Source organism: Barbatula barbatula (assembly GCF_947034865.1).
Source record: "Barbatula barbatula genome assembly, chromosome: 2".
In the NCBI taxonomy this organism is placed as follows: Eukaryota; Metazoa; Chordata; class Actinopteri; order Cypriniformes; family Nemacheilidae; genus Barbatula; species Barbatula barbatula.
This window is the reverse complement of record NC_136767.1, coordinates 28,221,783-28,242,623: the sequence shown is the minus strand read 5'-3', so window position 1 is coordinate 28,242,623 and position 20,841 is coordinate 28,221,783. Positions and strand designations below refer to the sequence as shown.

Here is a 20,841-nt window from a genome sequence, read left to right as displayed (position 1 = left end):
TACAGTATGTGGTGTGGAACCAGAACGTGCTTGTTCGAACGCCTTTCTACTAAACCTTATAAATATTCATACATTTGTTTTTAGCATTACTGGTTTGTAAACTCTTATAAAGGTGCTCCATGATGCCAAAGCTAACTTTAACTTTTAAAGTTCAAAGAACCATTCAGTTTTTTGTTTCTTCGTTGTGGAAAGGGTCCTGTACCAGTGATTCTCAAACTGGGGGCCGGGCCCCGAAATGGGTCCAGGGGGGCCACAGCTTTTGTTGCATTTCATGAAATATAGAAATGGATCAAGTTTTGTGCAGTAAAATGAACCAAAAGGAATGATGTTCGAGCACCGTATCATTTCATATGTCTTTGGTTTAATAAAAATGGTAAGTTTAGGATCTCTTTTGGGGGGCACAAACATTTGACAACCTCCGCTTAGACTATTAAAAAGGTAAGACAAGTTATTCTTATTAGAATCATCCCAAAAATATTTTTATGAATCGGGTATATATGCAAAAGGCCGACCGGTTTAATAGGACATTTTCTCTTTACATTAAAGAGTTACATGTTTTACGTGTTATCCTTCCATCTAGAAGCGGACATTTGTTTGTCCATAACTGTTAAGACTTTTATCTTGAAATGTCTCGAACCCAAGCAAAGACGTGCACTCCGTGATCTGACCTGTTAGATTTGTGGCTGTAAAGAACATTTTTCTGGGTTGCTCCGTAAGAACATCTATCATTAGTTTATTAAATAAACATTATTCCAGAAACAGTTTAGAAATTAAATAATCTTTAATTATTGTAAGATAGGCTTGGTACATGATTTTCAGGTGAAAAAAAGAATTTTCAATCACAGAAAATGTTATATTAAAATTAGGATACCATAAACAGGCCAACATATCGGTTATCGGTAATGTTGAAGAATAATCGGTTAGCGTTATCGGACAAAATTGACATAACGGTGCATCCCTAATTATATTAGTTATCTTATTAAACGTCAGTACACACACCCACATAACCACATACCTGCTTTACTTCTCTGCTTAGTTACATGTTAAATGTTTGTTTAGTATGTAAAATAAATAGTACCATCTAAATTTACTTCTGTTTTCATTAACGTTACATGTTTTTCTTTGTATTTCCAGCACACCAGGAAAGTTAGGCCTGGGACAGAGTCACTCAGGATTAACCATCTGCGGACGTTGTTTACTTGCGACTGTTACATGATCCTCGATGTGATTCCTTTGCGTTGTTTACAAGTCGGAAAACAAAAAAAAACGCATTCTGTCCTAAATGACTGTGCCCCTTCCTGTTGCAGTTTATAACGCAGCACAACCGACCCACCGTGTTTATGTCTACTTAGTCAAACATTGAACTGAACACACTAGCATAAAAGAGCCGCTACCGCCTACAAATATGGCCGTGACACCCAACACCACATTCTCTCTTTAACATTCTGTATTTCTCAGAGCATTTTTAGAACATTTGGAATCTTGCTTCCTCTAAAAATCTTCTTATATCGTTTTATTTCTCATATATAAAGACAGAAAAGTACAGACGTATAAAGCTGTCCAAAATATTAGAATAAATGTTCATAATTTATTGACAGCACAGTGAATTACAGTATTTTGTTTGTCAATCCGTCCTACCTTTATTTTTGTCCTCTACCTTTGACATGAATTTATGAACACCACACCTTTGCACTCTTGATAAACTTGGTTAATCATTACGCCCGAGAAAATACAGCTGAGGGAGGGAGAGCGATCACACTCTCTTTCTCTTTACTCTCCCATCATGAGACTCGTAGCTAGTTACCTTTCCTTCTTCATTTTCTTCGGTCCCGCAGAATGTGGAAACATTTTGGTCTGGCCAACCGAAGGCAGTCATTGGATTAATCTCAAGATTGTGTTGGAAACATTGATGGACAGAGGACACAGCGTAACGGTGCTGGTACCCGACGCCAAAATGTTCATGAGCGTCGAAGAATCTGATCTCTTCAGCCAAATGGACTTTAACATGTCCGTGTCTTCTGAGGAAATGCATGCTTTCCTTGAGGAAATGCTGCACTTCTCAATGTATGAAGTTGACAAATTGAACGTACTGCAGATTGTGATCAAATTCTACCAGTTTGCCTCCGAAAATCTGGCAATTGGTCTTTCATACTGTGACGGCATTCTGAAATCTCCAGGGTTGTTGGACAGATTGCGACGTGGAAAGTTTGATGTGGTTTTGTCCGACCCCATCTTCCCGTGCAGTGATATAATGGCAGAACTGCTGAACGTTCCCTTAGTGTTCACGTTCAGATTCTCCATCGGTCACGCAGCAGAGCGGATGTGTGGTCAGATACCAGCACCACCATCATATGTACCTGGAGCCATGAGTAAACTCACAGACAACATGACTTTTACGGAGCGAATTGCAAATATGATCTTCTACCTTTCGCAAGATGCTTTTGCCAAAATACTGTGGAGAACATTTGACAACTACTACACTGAATATTTAGGTAAAATTATGGGTTCTCAATACACGAAACCACTGAGACATTTCTCAAAATATCTTCTTTTGTGTTCCACAGAAGCGCAAATCATATACAGATTTTGAAAGTGGATTTTTGCTCTTTATTGCAGGACGACCCACTTCCTACTGTGAGATGTTTGGTAAAGCTGATATCTGGTTAATCAGAACTTACTGGGACTTTGAGTATCCACGACCATTCCTGCCCAACTTCAAATATGTTGGAGGGCTTCACTGCACCCCTGCCAAACCGCTACCCAAGGTACAAGTTTTATATATCTTTCGGTTCTTTATTTACTTTGGATAATACACTTGTATTAATGATAACACAACTTAAAAGAACAGTTCACCCAAAAATAAAGATTCTGTTTTCATTTCCTCACCCTTGAGTTGCTCCAAAGCTGTATAAATGTCTTTGTTCTGATGAACGCAGAGAAAGATATTTGGAAGAATGCATGTAACCAAACAGTTCTTTCGCACTATTTCTTTATTAATTTCTTAAAAATTGTTTGTAAAATATAGAAATATATTTTTTAAAGAAGGTACTTGGAAAAATGTAGGAAAGTTCTGGGGCACTTTTGTGATTTTTTTCCTACAAGTGAGGAAATGATGACAGAATTCTTTTTTCGGGGTGAACTGTATTTATATGCATTTCAAAGAATATGTAGATAAAGTATTATGAAATATTATGAGTTTGTTCAAAGTAAATACAGTATAGATTTAATTTGAAAGACTTAATTTCAGGTTTCTAAGTAATACACAATCCCATTTTTCAAGGAGTCGTATTTTTGTGTGTGAAGGACATGGAGGAGTTTGTACAGACCTCGGGGGATGATGGGATAGTGGTGTTCTCGTTGGGGTCCATGGTAAAGAATATGACCAAAGAGAAGAGCAACACGATCGCGTCGGCCCTGGCACAGATACCTCAGAAGGTTACTTAACAGTCTTAGTTTTTTTATGAATAAGTGAGCCTAGCTTCTTAAAGTGATAGTTCACTAAAAATAAAAATTCTGTCATCATTTACTCGCCCGCTTGTCATTTCAAACCCGTAAGACTTTCTTTCTTCCGCAGAACGCAAAATAAGATATTTTTGAAGAAAGGTGGATACTGAACAGCACTGGACCCCATTCACTTCTATATGGACACAAAACCAATGTAAGTGAATGGTGTCCAGTTAACAGCATTCTTCAAAATATCTTCTTTTGTGTACTGCGGAAGGAAGAAAGTCATACTGGTTTGAAATGATAAGACGGTGAGTAAATGATGAATGAATTATCTTTTAATCTCTTTAATGTGATTGGATACGTGTAGCAACCTCCACTTGTTTAATAATTTTTCTTTAGTATGAGTAACTTCCTATCCGAATAAGTAATTATTATACTGTCTGTACGATTGTTTTAATTGCTTATAGGTCGTGTGGCGATATGTCGGAGAGAAGCCTGATACCCTTGGACCGAACACTAGAATCTATGACTGGATCCCTCAGAATGATTTATTGGGTCTGTGTTGCTATTAAAAAAATGTATACATTTAATTTAAATGAACACTGCAAAACCTAAATCTTGAAAAAAACGTGTAAACCTGGTAAAAGAATGCATGTACAAAAACAGACCCACTTTTGTTTTCAGGTCATCCTAAAACCAGAGCATTCATCACTCATGGAGGCACTAATGGCATATATGAAGCCATATATCACGGTGTCCCGATGGTGGGCATCCCATTGTTTGGTGACCAGCCGGATAACATGGCCCATTTGATAGCCAAAGAAGCTGCTGTTGTCATGGACTATAACAGCATGAAGAGTCAAGACCTGTTAGACGGACTTAACGCTGTCATTACAGACCCCTCGTGAGTTACCGTATCATTGATCGACAGCACTTTTGTTTTCTTAAATATTTCTAAATGTGTTCTTAATGTTTTCGCAGACATTCTAACATTTTTCCGGTTTTCCACAGGTATAAAGAGAAGGCTGCATATTTGTCCAGGGTCCATCATGACAGACCGGTGAAGCCTCTTGATGAGGCGGTTTTCTGGATTGAGTTTGTCATGCGCAATAAAGGTGCTAAACATCTACGTGTTGAGGCTCATAATCTTACCTGGTACCAATACCACTGTCTGGATGTGATTGCTTTTCTCATCACCATTATGACTGTAATTCTCTACATCTTCTTTAAAACGTGTAAATGCTTCACAATGCGTTGCCTGTTGAGATCAAAGGCTAAAAGCAAAAAGGAGTGAAATACACTTCGAAAAAGTATTCGATTCTGTACTTAACATTCTGTCTCCTGAAGTTCACTAGCTTTGGCCCTCTCAACTGGTGTCGTAGTACTCGAGACCAGTCTCAAGAACCTTTTTTGATGGTCTCGGTCTTGCCTCGGTCTCGACTGTCTTCGGTCTCGACTGTCTTCGGTCTCGACTGTCTTCGGTCTCGACTGTCTCGATCTCAGACTTAGTGGTCTCTGGATTTTATTTCAAGACCGGTCAAGGCCACAACTGTGGGAATTACACTACATTGCTGGTGCATTGTCTGATTTATGTGTTATGGGGGATTGTGTGTGTTCATTTTGTTGACAGATTTAAGACAAAGGCCCACAATATCCGAGATGTGATTGAAAAAAATGTACTTGTATGAAATCTTGTTTTGGTCTGATGTGAAATTGATTTTGTATAATTATTCAATACATCTTGCGTTAATAAGTGACTTAAGTTTGAGACACAATTAAACACTCGTTTTTGTTCTATTTTTGTCGCTAGTTCCAAACAAATCTGAACTTTGATGCATTAGATAAAAAAGCAATGAAACTGAATGTATTAAAACTGAATATTAAGTTTTTTCTTCTGTTCAGTTGTTGGAATTTCTACATGCACAAACATGTTAGTTTAGTTTGTACTTTATTAACCTTTTGGCATAATAGTGACAGGTAGTGGTCTAGCTTTTGTTGAAACTAGTAACTTTGTAGCACCTATTGTAAGATTGCTTTTTATGACATATCGCTTATTGCGACCTGAATACTTTGTAAGTGGCTTTTGACCCAAGTAACTTCTATGATTATTTCATGACTTTTTTGTGTTTTGTGGATCTTTTGAATGAATTTTGGGAGTGCTGGTCTTAGTCTCGAGTTTCGGCCTGCCATGGTCTTGTCTTGGTCTCTGCCCCTCAAAGTCTGGGTCTCGGTTTTGGGGGTCTCGCCTACAACACTACTCATGTTCCTCATAATGAGGCTCATATGAAGTCTATGAGTATGATCTTTAACATATATTTCTGCTAATTTGACAATCATTTTTGCTACGACTTAGAGTGTAGTATTATCAGTTTTATTTCATAGGTTTTAGCATTTCAAATCCGTTCTGTGGGAATCTGCACATCTGCATAAATCACACTGTAAAATGACAACAGACTATGTCAAATTAAAATCCAATTATTACCGATTAGCAGGCAAATACATGTTTGATTTAATGCGTGCCTACATTCCGTTTTGTAAATAAATATCGTCCATGTTGTGTGTTTGTCAAATGTGTGTTTAAATGTCCAGACTGAAGAACTGCATCATGTATCTTAATTCATACTAAGGTTTATTTGCCATTGTTGGCTTTGATTTGCTTATTTAGGGGGTTTGTCAGGGACTAGACTTGTATTGTTACATTATATAACACTAAACTATAATAATTCTTTGAAAGTAATCAATCACTTTTCTACATTCAAAATACAACTATAGCTTTTTATGTTTCCTGTTAAATGCTGCATGTAGCTGCATTGCTATGATTTTGTTGTTGTTCTAACAATCATGTGAAGGGTCCTAATACGACTTTTATTTTGAAAGACGTGTTTTGTTGCTTTTCTTCACACACCGCGTCACGAACCACCGTTCACAAGCACGCGTCTCCGTCTGTGAACCTGTCAATTTTCCTTATATGATCGGTTATAACCGAAATGATTAGAAAAGTTTTGGTGATCGAGACATGTGCTGCGTGACTGATGGATAAATCTGATTTAATTTATTTTTGCTGCGAAGATTTTAGCGTGCAACTGTAACCGTAACGAATTTAAGATTCTTAATACGCGTCTTATTGCGTGTAGGTTTAAGCGTAATCTTTAGTATTATTCTTAATAATGCTTTTTGTAATAGTATTGTACTGAAAGTGGGTTAGTTCCAGTCTTGTCTATTTTCTCTTCTGAACGGGTTCTAGTGTCATAATAAGAGCATCGTGGTCAATGATGACGTCAAGGAGCAGCGCTTACTGACACAGCTGATGTGCAGAGCTGCGTGAACCTGAGACCACTGAAAGCATGTGTACATCTTACACAATCAATAGAAATACTTTCTTTTTAAAGATGCCTTATAGCAAACATACAGAAGATGGGCGCAGTGTTTGTATAATGTGCTGTACTCGTTATAAAATAAAATAAAATTGTAACTATTCATTATGTGCCCGTTTTTAGATGTTCTTTTTTAAACGTATAAAGAAACCACCGTTTAAATAGTGATTTTGATTTATTTGTCAAAATCTGACAAAAACAATGTACATTACAGAATAGTTTTCTAATCGACCCAGCAAAGCAGCGGATCGTCGTCTAAGACCAAAGTCCCTGTTAGCAAAGTCTCCGCACTCGATGCTCACATTCGGGGTTTTAGCCGAACAAGAACAAGTTCTATCATCTTGAATTGGGGGTTACTGATTTATTTTCTAATTAGCAGCTCTACAAGAGACTGTACAAGAAACTAAAATTACGCTCAATATTTCCCCGGGTTCTGCGCATGCGCAACTCGTAGTGTTTAAATCTAGTCTTTGGCATCCCCCGTCCATCCGTATGACATACTCGTCGCTTGTGTTTTGCGTTTCCTGTCTGTCACGGTGACTTCCGCAGATTGGTGGCTTTTGTTGTGTAGTGTCTTAAAGGGTGTGCGTTCAAGGGAGTGTCGGCGCATTAAGCAAAACCAGCCATCAGTACAGGTATATACAGCACGTTTATGTTCTCCTTACGTCGGGTAGAAGGTTCATGTTCATTTTGGCAACTGTTGAAGCGGTTGTTTATTAGTTTAGGGCCCGGCGGGTTGTTTTCACAGGCCGATCAGTGTCATGTTGAAGTAACGGTAACCATATGAATCCTTGCGGTTATACATTAAACCAGAAATGTGTCCTGTGCATCGCACACCGAAAAGTGAAGTTACGCAAGTTTTGTTCGCACGAGTGTTTAGATGCAGTTTGTCTTTACTGTTAAGTTGTTAACTAAGTGTTTAACGTGTACTTACACATATAGAGATTAGGAAGTTTCCTCATCGTGTACATATTTTAAGAAAAGTTTTAAAAGCTGCATAAACTTACATATTTTGTTCTATATACAAATACTGCGTGAACGTATTTTTAAATGACAAAAGAGACTATCGGCAAAAAGGTTATTTCTAATATTATATAATAATACGTTTATTTCTTTTTGTTTATAATCATTGGTCCTTATTCACGTGAACAATATTTGTGATATGAGCAGTATGAGATTATGATCATTTTTTAGAACAATTTGGAAATGATAACAAAGACGATATAAACTTGAATTTACAAATGCACAGAATTTTTAATCAAGACTGAACTGAAGAATCGTACTTATTTTTTTAAAGATGTTATTACATTATCAAATAATACAGTGCGCGCAGTTGTTCTCCATTGTTTGGAAAAACTGGTATGCCTGCACAAACTCACATTATTGGTCGAGGTTGCCAAAGACCCGCCTTCGAGTGCTCTGATTGGATTAGAGTCCGATCGATGTGTAGTTCCACATTGGCGTTGCAGGAAGATTTCAACACGTGTTGAGGGAAGTTAAGATAAACTGTATGTTGTGTTGTTAATCTAACTCCGCCTTTTTGTTTGTTTATTTTTTTTGTGGGTTCATGTGAAGTTTGCAATAAAGTTGGCTTGAATTGATACTTCGTTTCGAGCCCATAACAAAATGAGTTGCACGGATCAAGGTGATGCGGAGAAGTTTCTCCAGAGGTTTTTGGAGGAGTTTCCTGACCCGCTGGGCACAGAAGACCCGCTTCCCCTCAGTCCGCTCAGCCGGAAAGTGTCTTTGCGGGAGGTGAAAGGAGAGAGTTTGGATGTTGGACTGCGACTCCTATCAGACAGGTTTGTTATCTTGATGCTTAAATGTAGGTTTGCAGATTTGTTATGTTTACTGTTGAATACACTGCTGCTTTTTCTCAAGAAGTTGAGGTTTGTAGTCTTGTGCATGTGTTGAATGTATTTGCTTTGACATCATAACACACAGGCTTGTGTTTAATAAAAAGTGTGTCTGAAATGTTGCGACACACCTGTTCTCATAAACCAGAGGAGGAGCATAATGGCATTCCTGTCATTCTTGCCTCTTACCCCGCTTTTCTCGCTCGCTCTCCCTTTCTCTCTCTCTCAAGATTCAAAGAAGCTTTATTGGCATGATAAAAAAATGTTTTACATTGCCAAAGCAGGAAGATTAAATATAAACATTCTGTATAAAATAAAATAAGAGTATCCTATATAAGAAACAATATGTACATATCAATACAGACATAAAAGTGCGAAGTATTGACAAAAGTTCTCAGTGAAAGTGACAGGATTCTGTCATAAGTGTCAGTGTTGTGTCAGTGGTGTGTCAGTGTCAGTGGTGTGTCAGTGTCAGTGTTGTGTCAGTGTTGTGTCAGTGTCTGTGTTGTGTCAGTGTCAGTGTTGTGTCAGTGTTGTGTCAATGTTGTGTCAGTGTCTGTGTTGTGTTGTGTTGTGTCTGTGTTGTGTCAGTGTTGTGTCAGTGTCTGTGTTGTGTCAGTGTCTGTGTTGTGTCAGTGTCAGTGTCAGTGTTGTGTCAGTGTCAGTGTTGTGTCAGTGTCAGTGTTGTGTTGTGTCAGTGTTGTGTCAGTGTCAGTGTCAGTGTCAGTGTTGTGTCAGTGTCTGTGTTGTGTCAGTGTCTGTGTTGTGTCAGTGTCAGTGTCAGTGTCAGTGTTGTGTCAGTGTTGTGTTGTGTAGTGTCAGTGTTGTGTCAGTGTTGTGTCAGTGTCTGTGTTGTGTCAGTGTCTGTGTTGTGTCAGTGTCAGTGTCAGTGTTGTGTCAGTGTTGTGTTGTGTAGTGTCAGTGTTGTGTCAGTGTCAGTGTTGTGTCAGTGTCAGTGTCAGTGTCAGTGTCAGTGTCAGTGTCAGTGTTGTGTCAGTGTTGTGTCAGTGTTGTGTCAGTGTTGTGTCAGTGTTGTGTCAGTGTTGTGTCAGTGTTGTGTCAGTGTTGTGTCAGTGTCTGTGTTGTGTCTGTGTTGTGTCTGTGTTGTGTCAGTGTTGTGTCAGTGTTGTGTCAGTGTTGTGTCAGTGTTGTGTCAGTGTTGTGTCAGTGTTGTGTCAGTGTTGTGTCAGTGTTGTGTCAGTGTTGTGTCAGTGTTGTGTCAGTGTTGTGTCAGTGTTGTGTCAGTGTTGTGTCAGTGTCAGTGTTGTGTCAGTGTCAGTGTTGTGTCAGTGTCAGTGTCAGTGTCAGTGTCAGTGTTGTGTCAGTGTTGTGTCAGTGTTGTGTCAGTGTTGTGTCAGTGTCAGTGTCAGTGTCAGTGTCTGTGTTGTGTCAGTGTCAGTGTCAGTGTCAGTGTTGTGTCAGTGTTGTGTTGTGTCAGTGTTGTGTCAGTGTTGTGTCAGTGTTGTGTCAGTGTCAGTGTTGTGTCAGTGTCAGTGTTGTGTCAGTGTTGTGTCAGTGTCTGTGTTGTGTCTGTGTTGTGTCTGTGTTGTGTCAGTGTCTGTGTTGTGTCAGTGTCTGTGTTGTGTCAGTGTCAGTGTCAGTGTCAGTGTCAGTGTCAGTGTCAGTGTTGTGTTGTGTCAGTGTTGTGTCAGTGTCAGTGTTGTGTCAGTGTCAGTGTTGTGTCAGTGTTGTGTCAGTGTCAGTGTTGTGTCAGTGTCAGTGTTGTGTCAGTGTTGTGTCAGTGTCTGTGTTGTGTCTGTGTTGTGTCTGTGTTGTGTCAGTGTCTGTGTTGTGTCAGTGTCTGTGTTGTGTCAGTGTCAGTGTCAGTGTCAGTGTCAGTGTCAGTGTCGTGTCAGTGTCTGTGTCTGTGTTGTGTCAGTGTCAGTGTTGTGTCAGTGTCAGTGTTGTGCTGGTTGTTGCTCTTTTGTCGTGACAGGTCTCGCCGCCAGGTTTGAGCTGATGGGCTTTTCTCCCAGTATGTATGAGATCTTGTCCTGTTGTTGAAACTGCTTGAAGTCTTTGTGGAAGTTTGTGAACTGGGGGAAGAATGTTTCTCTGATGTCCTTATAGTTGGGGTTTTAGAGTTAGTTCTGAGATCAGTTGGATGAGACAACTTTTCTCTGGGTTCAGCTCCTGATGACGTAAGGCTTTGTGATGGAGTGATTCTGTATCGCTGTTCTTAAGGTGGTTATAGAATTTAATCGCTCTTTTTTGTATTTTAATTATTAGAGGATATAGTCCTAATTCTGCTCTGCAGGCGTTGTTTGGGGTTTTGCGTTGTACCCGTAGAATGTTTTTACACATTTCTGTTTGCAGAGTCTCAGTTGGGTGTTTGCCCCATTTGGTGAACTCTTGGTTGGTGAGGGGACCCCAAACCTCACATCCATAAAGTGCTATTGGTTCTATAACGGATTGGATTATTTTAAGCCAAATTCCAGCTGGGATGACGATTTTTATATTCCTTTTGATAGCGTAAAAAGCTCTTCGTGCCTTGTCTCTCAGGTCGACCGCCTTGTTTAAGTTTCCGGTGTTACTGATGTTTATACCGAGATATGTGTAGTTTTGGGTTTGCTCTAAAGGCACGTTGTTGAGTTTAAAGTTGTGATGTTGGTTTAGTCGACTATGCCTTTTCTGGAATATCATAACTTTGGTCTTTTTAAGGTTCACTGATAGCGCCCATGTTTGACAGAAAGTGTGCAGGATGTCTAGATGTTGCTGTAGACCCTCTTTTGTGGGTGACAGCAGCACCAGATCATCTGCAAACAGAAGGCATTTCACTTCAGTGTCTAGTAGGATGGGACCGGGTGCTGGTGACTGTTCTGAAGCCCGATCTAATTCATTAATGTAGATGTTAAACAGAGTAGGACTCAGACTACAGCCCTGTCTTACTCCACGACTCTGGGAGAGGAAGTCTGTGTGCTTGTTGCCTATTTTAACTGCAAATTTGTTATCCGTGTACATTGATTTGATGATGTCATTGGGTTTTTCCTCCAATGACGCATTGAATAAGCTGAAGGAAAAGCCCCTCATGCCAGATTGAGTCAAAAGCTTTTTTAAAGTCGACAAAGCATGAGAAGAGTTTTCCTTTATTTTGGTTAATTTCTTGGTCGATTAGAGTATGAAGGGTATAAATATGATCTGATGTGCGGTATTTTGGTTGGAAACCGATTTGGCATTTTCTCAGAATGTTTCTGTCATTGAGAAAGTTGGTGAGTCGGCTGTTTAGGATGTTACAGAAGAGTTTACCTAAGTTGCTGTTTACGCATATTCCGCGGTAGTTATTTGGGTCGAATTTGTCTCCGCTTTTATGGATTGGGGTAATAAGACCTCGGTTCCAGATGCTGGGGAATATTCCTGTATTAAGGATAGTGTTTAACAGTTTACGGATGGCAAGTTTGAATTTTTGGTCCGTGTTTTTAATCATATCTCTCTCTCTCTCTCTCTCTCACTCTCTCACTCTCTCACTCTCTCTCTCTCTCTCTCATATATATATATATATATATATAGAATCTCTCTATCTATCTCTATCTCGTATGCCCAGCATGTTTCATTCTCTGTGCCACCTCAAACCAAGTAGATAAAAGAAAATTCAAACATCCCAGACAAGCTGACTCTGCAACATTGGCACATCCAATGGTATCTTTTTTGGCTCTGTTTGTCCTACCAATGGCAGACACGGGAGTATCCAGAAAACATTCTTTAAATTAACAGTTCCACAAAAAAAGGCACTTTTCACATAAAGACACTATTGGGCCTGAGGCTGGGCCTCGTTTAATCTCTTTCCTCTCCTCGATTTATGTCTCCGGGCAGACTTCCTGTCTGTGGAATCACTATTGTTATACCGATTTCCTGACATTTAGACTTCATTTCCTCTTCGATGGAAGCCGGGCTGGATTCAGCACAGATATGTCACGTTTAACCCTTGTTATTCCCTGAAATGTTTTGAGACTAGATGACATAAATCCTTTACAGGAATCATCTCACCGTTATGTCATAAGTTTAAATTGGAAAGCGTGTCAGCTTGTGTGGAGAAATGCTGCCAGAAGCTTCTTTTTAACAGAAGTGTTGCTGCGAGTGGGTGGTCCGACCATTTGCTTCTTCTTGTTCCTGCATGCGAAGTGTTAAATGCAATTTAAAAACTAAAGCGATTCTATATTGCAAGACATACTTTTCCCTTACGGCTTTTGGAAAAGTGTGTGTTTACAGTTTAACAACGTTTAAACACACAAATCTGACAAAACAGTATCCATAATGTGATTTGCACACTTGTGATATTTCTTTAATTCAATATATTTTACCCAACATAAATTCACACTTAAGTGTCCAGCCGTCACGTTCACCTTGGCACGCATTATATACCATTATCAAATAAAGCATGCGATGTTGTATTGTTAACATTTTAAATGATGTCTTTTTAAGAAATGCCCCCTCTTGGCTGAGTTCAGCGATGTGCAACGCTGCTGTCACTGAATTGCTTAAAGATGACCTTTCACCTCACTACTGCTGCCAAGATGCTGAGCAGTCACAGGAAGATGAACCCGAAATTGTTTGTGAGTATTTTATTAAAATAATACATTAGTTAAAATAAAGTTAGTTGAATATTTCTGACATTATGTGATTAGCAAGAGACTTTTAATATGCTAAAATCTATCAAAACTTCTTTATGAAACCGGTGGGATTTTACTGCCGCCCTCTAGTGTTCAAACGTATTGGAAGTAGCAGCAAGTAAAATAATTTCGCAGTGTTGTTTGGCTCTTTATTGGGGGAAATGAAGTACCCTCTGGTGTTTTGTTGACCGTCTAGATTTATATCCAAATGTATGATCTTTTAAAATTTTCTAAAGAAAAATAGGCAACTGTAAACTGTATTTCACAGTGTTGCAGTCTGAGACGTTGCAGCGTGTCTTCATAAATAAATTGAGAGAAGTGAGTGTGGCCTGGCTAAAACAGCCACCCAATCCCGGATCTCCCTCTTTTCGGAGTCACTGCTGTTCGGTGCACGCCATCCGAAACACCCGCAGGAAGATGGAGGACCGTCACGTGATCCTAAAAGACTTTAACCAACTTCTCGGGCTACAGGTGAGGTACACTCATGATCTTGATTTTGCTAGCTCAGTTCCCTCCCAGTTGTACTGAAGGAAAGTAAAGAGAGTCATTTATGATTTCATGTCTTTAAAATCTTCTTCTGACATCTTCTCTGTCCTCTGCAGGACGGTGTTGAGCGGGAGTATTACGCTGTGTTTGATGGACATGGAGGGCTGGACGCTGCCACATATGCTGCAACTCACCTGCATGTTGTACTAAGCCAGCAGGAGGCGCTAAAGAGCGACGTTCCCGCAGCCTTCAAAAACACTTTTACACAAACCGATGACATGTTCAAGATCAAAGCCAAGAGAGAGGTAAAGAAGTAATGACACGCACAGAGAGGACCAGAAGTTTAGTGAAAGTCTAACACGAACGATTTCATATTATTATATTGAAAGGTCATCGTGTATCTGAAAAGGGACTAAAGATGAAGCTCCAAAAAGCACATGCATCAATCCAAATGACTCTAATGAGTCAGTAAATGTCTTATGAGGGGAATCGATACATCTGTGACTGAAAACGATGAATATTTCTAGCATATTTACCCAAATTAAAATGCAATGAAGCAAATCCAAGCGCTAAATGAAAACATGACAGCTCATTGTGATTTCACACGTCATTGGTTCTTAAAATAAAATAATAGGCATAAGCATTTGAGAAATATATTTTAAACTAAAAATAAATATGAATTCAGAACTCCTTTTGCATTTCCTCTTTAAGCTTCAATGACAGGATGCACTAAACCTGCCATTGAAGAACATTTGTGAAAAAATCCTGATGATCTGTGTTATACCAGCAGGATTTCCCAAAGAGAATCTTTCTAGTAGTATTTATGCTTTATTCATATAATTTTTTAATTTTGTATTTGCTAAATTGTGTTTGTTAAAATGCTCTGTTTCCAAACTTTATTTCTAGATTTCAATAAATAGACATCAAATAAATACATAATATACTTCCTTTACAGGAAGGCTCTGTGATGCAATCGTGTTATTTCCAAGTTGTTTATCAACACATCGGGTTTTGAAATCAATGTGCATGATCAGATTGTCTTTGACCGTATTTGTCGAGATGATGCTCGATGTGGAAACTGACTGTCATACCCGTCTAATCTTCCCACACTTGTTACAAACATACACATATAAAGTCCACGTTCCCCCTGTGGTTAAATACACGATGCGCAAACAGATGCATTGCTCTGTCTGCCTCCACATGTACGAATATGACTAAGCACTTTCTGTTTCTCTCATTTCAGTGGAATTATGCTAGAATCCAGCTTACTTTCTGTAACTGAAACCTATGTTTACCTGCTGCTTAGATCAAATGAGTTTAGCGTAAGACGTAATTGTACTTAAACAACTACGATATTCATTTTCTTTCCTGCAGCGTCTACGGAGCGGAAGCACTGGCGTGGCGGTCTTGGTGACCTCTGATTGGCTAACCGTTGCCTGGCTGGGTGACTCCCAAGCTATGTTGGTCAGGCAGGGAGAACCGGTGACCCTGATGGACCCCCACAAACCCGAGAGAGAGGTACGACATAACCGTAGAGACTGCGGTGCAGAGGCTGTATCAGATTCTCATCTGTTCGCTGTAAGCAGCTGAAAGATGAAACCAAAGAAGCCACTGCTGACCACAGGCTGAATCAATATTAGTGATGTATGCTGCATACTTGTTACAGAAACCAAATGCCGAGTCCAGTTCACGTCAGCACAAAATACACTACGCTATGTGCAAAAAAAAAACAAATTCATTGCATTACATTCATTCAATTCAGGCGATTGTTTTTGCTCTCATGTCGTTCCAGACTGCATTTCAACTCGGTCTGTGTTACTTTGCAGGATGAGAAGAAAAGAATCGAGGATCTGGGTGGATGCATCGCTTTCATGGGTTGCTGGCGTGTAAATGGCACCTACGCCGTTTCACGAGCAATAGGTAAATATTTTGCATCATTGAATACATTTGTTCATATTTTAACATTCTATGAAGGTACTGTATATATCATTGCAAACGGAAAAAATGTCAACCGCAACAGTTTTATCATAACGGTTTATAAATGCGTGTGGGCGAGGCTAAAAACCTAACATGGAGAAAGATCAAGAAGACCCACAAACCAATTTGGAGAAGGAATAGGAGCTCATTTATAACCATGTAACTGTCTTGTGGTATTTTTTACGTGAAATAAAATGACTCATACTGTGAAACAGGTTTTCGGTCATAACGTCCAGCCCAATTGGACGTGAATAGTTTTTAACGGTCCGTTTTATTGATTCGATTAGAACCTCGGATTCATTGAGCACCTAGTCGGTCGGAAATCTGAAGCCCCTCTTTTGGAATATAATACACATTTTGAATTATCTTTTTGTTGTTTAAAATTTTTCTGATAAGTTTTGTATATTTTAGTAATTTGTTATTTTTATATGTTGAATTTATTTTAATGTAGCTTTTATTTTAAGGCGGCATGGGTGATTTGGTTAAGTACTAACTTTCCAACTAACTTTGCCAAGGGCCTGCAAGCACTGAATCATGATCCCACCCTCCAATGAATCACCGTCCAAAGCTACACCTCCTTCAAAACACATGAACGCGCGCGAAATGGAAAAAAGATTAAATGTACTATCCATACTTTTTCTTGGTTCTATATTCGCAAAACCAAGTGACCAAGGGTGACCAATAATAATGATTTATGGCCAAAAATTAAAATCAAAATAAATGGAGATAGAAGGACATCAGCGATATATAATTTATTTTGTGTCATTACCGTCAACAGGTGACTTTGATCAGAAGCCGTACGTCTCTAATGAAGCCGACTGCTTCTCAGTGCAGCTGAACGGTAATGAAGACTATATTCTTCTGGCCTGTGACGGCTTCTTTGATGTGATTCGGTCCGCCGATGTCCCGGGGCTGGTACTAGAGGCTCTGAGCTCCGGGGAAGACGTAGCTCAAAGTCTGGTGGCCCAAGCCAAAGCTGCCAATTCCAGTGATAACATTACAGTTCTGCTGGTGTTCCTAAAAGAACCGCAGAAAATACTGACGTACAACACGAGTTCTGCAGCCGTGGAGGGAGCTACTGGGGAAGCCGCCGGCATTTGAGTAAATGACAGGACCAGTCGAAGCTGATGGTCTCCATCTGCACTTTCAAGTGAAATACCAGGGAATCATATTTTAAAGAGGTGTGGATTTAATTTAACACTCCATTTATGAGTCTTAATTGTTTAACAGGACCGGTCTGTATTTTAACCTCTTGCCACGTAACCACTTATTTACTGGTGCTTAAAATATCACACGGATTGTAATACTTTTCAGACACGTGCGAAGGAAAGGTGATGTTTATTCCTAAAGTTTTGCTCTGTGACTGTTACAGGAAAAAAAAGGTCTTCATAATCTTAACAGAAGTTGCATTTAGGACCACTGTTTAACCGACATATAACTGTCCTCTAATGCTCTTAGCATTTTCTAATACAGTATTTTAGGTTTAAGACTGTTATTTATTTGACAAAAGTATTTATGGGTCAATAGTACTGTGTAAACAAGCTCCTTAATGTGCCAAAACTGTCCGTCAAACTTTGCCTCTCTTGCTACTGCAGGTTTTTTTAAATGCACATTGCTAGACTCTCTTTTTATTTAGGTTTGTGTTTTATTACAGTGCGTTTTGTTATTATCGTCAGTGTTAATACGGCCTGGTGCATGCTGGGGTGTTATATTATCTTAGATATTCTGCCTGGCCGACCACACGTCCCGCATGCTGCAAGACGTCTCGTGTTACGGCCGCACAGTATTTTGAAAGCCTTGTGACAAGTAGCTGATTTAGTTGCACGGTCTCTATAATGCGGCGAGGCCCAGAATAGAATTAACCTAATGGACACTGAGTGAGGACAGCGGAGACAGGACAGTGATATGATTTGGTTATTTCTTGTCGGTGGCTCGAACCGTAAAGAGAAATGATTGCATGTCTGTATTTTGTGTGCTGAAGCTGCACGCAAGTGACGACATTTAAAGTTATACAAAGCGGTCTGAAAGGCATTCAAAAATACAGTTCACTTGATTTTGCGAAATAATGTCATTTTGTGAGCTTAACTGTATAACTGATTCGTTGTTTAACTTTAGTTACCTGGCTGCAACTTAAAAATATGAGTAAATACAAATATTTTGCATCAAATTGACGTAATGACGCATTTTTTTACGTTGAATTAACTCAAAATTTTACAAATCAGATTTGACATCGGTTGCATTAGAAAAACGCTAAATTTGTCCTTAATGTGCTTTGTCTTCAAAAATATGCTTCCACTTGGGTTCAGGATGGAAATGTACATTTTCCACAATAAGACGTTTGTTTTTCCTTCCCATCTGTTTTGATGTCAAATCCATGCACATCTCATACCAATCAATGGGTGAGACGTGCCAATATTGAGAGCTTTTTGACATCAGAATGGTTAAATTGTGTATTTTTCTCATCAGCAGATGTTCCCCCATCAAATAATGTTCTCCATGCACAATGCTGCCTTACATTCATAGTGCCAAACGAAAATATCCAGCTGTGCATTGTATTAAATTTTTCTAAATGTACATCATTGCTCATCGTCCTTAATCTTCTAATGGATTTTTCTATTTTGTGTTAGAACATTGGAAATGTCTAAGCACTGAACTGTATTTTTCTCAGCAAGAGAAGGTTTTACACTGGGTATGCATTTCGTGTAGAGTACATTTTGTCTGCAGTATTTTCACAGGACATTTTGTAATTGTTGCTGTTTTCAATACTAAAAAATGAGCGTTAATATCATGGGAACAGACGTGTAACACTCCCACAGTACACGATAAAGTGCCTTATCTTGTTGAACTGATAAACGTACTGCTTTGTTTGTCTCGTAATGTACTTCATGTTGCATATCATTGACCTCTACTGCTGATGTTTTGTACAAGTAACGTTTCGTAAAGTTTTCTACTTGATAAAATAACACTGATTCCACAACTTGCATCTTGACCAATGTTCTTCTTGCATGTTATAATGTTGATGTCGGCAACTTTAGTGTTGGCTGCACATGTCCGGTGGCCTTTTTGTGCCGGTCCAAAAAGCATTTCACTTGCCTCTTTTGGAAGATTCGGAACAAAGGGAAAGAAACAAACATTGGCCTTTAATGTGAATAAAATGTATTTTACTTCTGTGTGATGTTCTCTCTCTCTCCCTCTCTCTCTCTCTCGCTCTCTCGCTCTCTCTCTCTCTCTCTCTCTCTCCTGTAGTTACACTAATGGTTGTCACAGATGACAGGTTTGGTCTAACAGTCTTTAGTGGGTACAAGAATATCACACATTAATGCACGTATTCATTAGGTTTCACAGAACTACATTTGCGCTCTCATACAAGCACATATGCGTGACTCTGGCAGAAATTCAAACAATCGAATGTGCTACAAGAACGAAAAATGATGAAATATGTTAGTTAAGTCTCAAATGCATCAGTGTGCCAGCAGAACTAACAAAATGTACTTTTACTAAGCAAGGTGTCTGTTATTTGACAATTCATCAATCAAAGACCCCTAAACAAATTCTGATTCAATATTACATCAACAAGGCATCAATCATCTTATTACATTTCAGCAGATAAGCATCATGCACATAACACATGTTAAAAGGAAAGCAGAAGCTGTGGTTTCCCATCTTTATCAGCTATAACTAAAGACAGCTATAACAAGTGTACAAGTGGATGGATTACCTTTTTTAGCAACCAAAAATGATAATTTTACGTTTTTTTTTTAAGTAGTCATATTTTTTATACCTCACGGCTCTGTACACTTTAGACTTTATAGAGTTGTTTTTTGCAATGTTTATGGCAATCTACCTTATAAACAGTCTCAACTGTCTACGCGTTTGCCATAAAAAATGCCAATAAAATACACATCACACGACTACTGTTGTATTTATTTAACTCAAATTATGTATAGTTTATTTCCCAAAAGAGATAACTCAAAAATCATGCTATAATATCAATCACACTGCAGTTGGTTTCTTTTGTTTTAAGCCATGAAACTCAACAAAAAAATACAGGCACCTGCTAAAAACATGAGAACAAAATAAAAAAACTTGGATTTTACACTGTAAAATGTGATTAGTTGACTTCACTTAGAAAAATTGAGGAAACCGATTGCCTTAAAATTTCCAAGTAAAGTATTTTATAAATTTTTAGTTGGCACAACTTAATAACATTTGTATAGTAAACTTGTTAATCAAGTATACTCAAGTAAAGCTGACTCAAAATCATTAGTTGTGTTAACTTATTAGAGCTACATTACTAGGAAAAACTTTGGAAACCGATTGCCTTAACATTTTTAAGTAAGGTGAACTATAAGTAAAGTCAAAAAACAACACCTGAACTAAGGGTTAAACATTATTTATTATCAATTGTAAAATACAGTGTACCAAACCATAATTTAAACACTCCTAAATATGAAACAGTTTTTTGTTAATGTTACATTAACCATTTTAATCACAAAAAGCACATCTCTCTTGCTGTAGAGATGTGGAGGGTACATATAGCAGCCCAAAAAGTAGCCACATGGCATCCGGGAGGTTTTCAATATTGTCCATCACAATCGCTCCTTCGAGGATACTTGCTGTGTGTGAATATAAATGCAGTGCTTGTGAATAATCCTGTCTTTTGTTATCACGGTCAGAATCCCGATGGAAATCTTGGGTGTATCACAATCACAGTCCTAATAAAAAAAGGAAAAGCAATATTCAAATTCTGGTTACATTACAAATCTCACAAATGTACATGGAACTTAAAGAATCAGGACCATCACCTTCTGTTCAACATACAACTTACAGGGATAAACAATGGTTCAAATATTGTGTGAAAATTAGACATTGTAAAACATAATGAACAGTACAATGATGGCAGAACATACACAAGAAAATGTACAATTACACTGGTCTGTTTCTGGGATATGACGCATAAATGAATGCCTATTTGTGATGTATGTGTGGGGGATTAGAGTTTAGAATGAAATATACTAAGAATGGTACTTGCCACTGTTATTTTGAAAAAGTCAGAGGTTTCTTCTCCAGAAAGGAGAGGAAGTACATGAAGAA

The 20,841-nt window shown here is 38.6% G+C and overlaps 2 protein-coding genes across 4 annotated transcripts; both read left to right on the top strand.

Annotated features, from left to right (window-relative positions):
- Window positions 1-1,763: 1,763 nt before the first annotated feature.
- Window positions 1,764-6,004, top strand: LOC306904618 (UDP-glucuronosyltransferase 2C1-like). Its single transcript, XM_079474611.1, has 6 exons — window positions 1,764-2,492; window positions 2,617-2,765; window positions 3,304-3,435; window positions 3,915-4,002; window positions 4,132-4,351; window positions 4,459-6,004. Exons 1-6 carry the CDS (start codon window positions 1,784-1,786, stop codon window positions 4,739-4,741), a joined length of 1,581 nt encoding a protein of 526 aa, XP_079330737.1. The 5' UTR covers window positions 1,764-1,783; the 3' UTR covers window positions 4,742-6,004.
- Window positions 6,005-7,309: 1,305 nt separating this feature from the next.
- On the top strand, window positions 7,310-18,919 carry ppm1f (protein phosphatase, Mg2+/Mn2+ dependent, 1F). Of its 3 annotated transcripts, none has more exons than XM_079474624.1 (8): window positions 7,310-7,456; window positions 8,397-8,623; window positions 13,097-13,227; window positions 13,553-13,755; window positions 13,887-14,075; window positions 15,145-15,288; window positions 15,597-15,690; window positions 16,526-18,919. In XM_079474624.1, the coding sequence occupies exons 2-8, from the start codon at window positions 8,448-8,450 to the stop codon at window positions 16,846-16,848; spliced, it is 1,260 nt and encodes a 419-aa protein (XP_079330750.1). In that variant the 5' UTR covers window positions 7,310-7,456; window positions 8,397-8,447; the 3' UTR covers window positions 16,849-18,919. The 3 variants fall into 3 exon arrangements, with proteins under 3 accessions (XP_079330750.1, XP_079330752.1, XP_079330751.1); XM_079474626.1 differs by having other exon boundaries at window positions 7,369-7,456; window positions 8,467-8,623; XM_079474625.1 differs by lacking the exon at window positions 7,310-7,456 and having other exon boundaries at window positions 8,270-8,623.
- The last annotated feature ends 1,922 nt before the right edge of the window (window positions 18,920-20,841 follow it).

Excerpts from the sequence above, each read along its gene's own strand:
- LOC306904618 (XM_079474611.1), top strand. The coding sequence starts at position 1,784 with ATGAGACTCGTAGCTAGTTACCTTTCCTTCTTCATTTTCTTCGGTCCC. Across the intron at positions 2,766-3,303 it reads CTGCCAAACCGCTACCCAAG|GACATGGAGGAGTTTGTACA; the intron begins GTACAAGTTTTA and ends TTGTGTGTGAAG. Across the intron at positions 4,003-4,131 it reads CCCTCAGAATGATTTATTGG|GTCATCCTAAAACCAGAGCA; the intron begins GTCTGTGTTGCT and ends TTTTGTTTTCAG.
- ppm1f (XM_079474624.1), top strand. The coding sequence starts at position 8,448 with ATGAGTTGCACGGATCAAGGTGATGCGGAGAAGTTTCTCCAGAGGTTT. Across the intron at positions 8,624-13,096 it reads CTGCGACTCCTATCAGACAG|AAATGCCCCCTCTTGGCTGA; the intron begins GTTTGTTATCTT and ends TGTCTTTTTAAG. Across the intron at positions 15,289-15,596 it reads CCCACAAACCCGAGAGAGAG|GATGAGAAGAAAAGAATCGA; the intron begins GTACGACATAAC and ends GTTACTTTGCAG.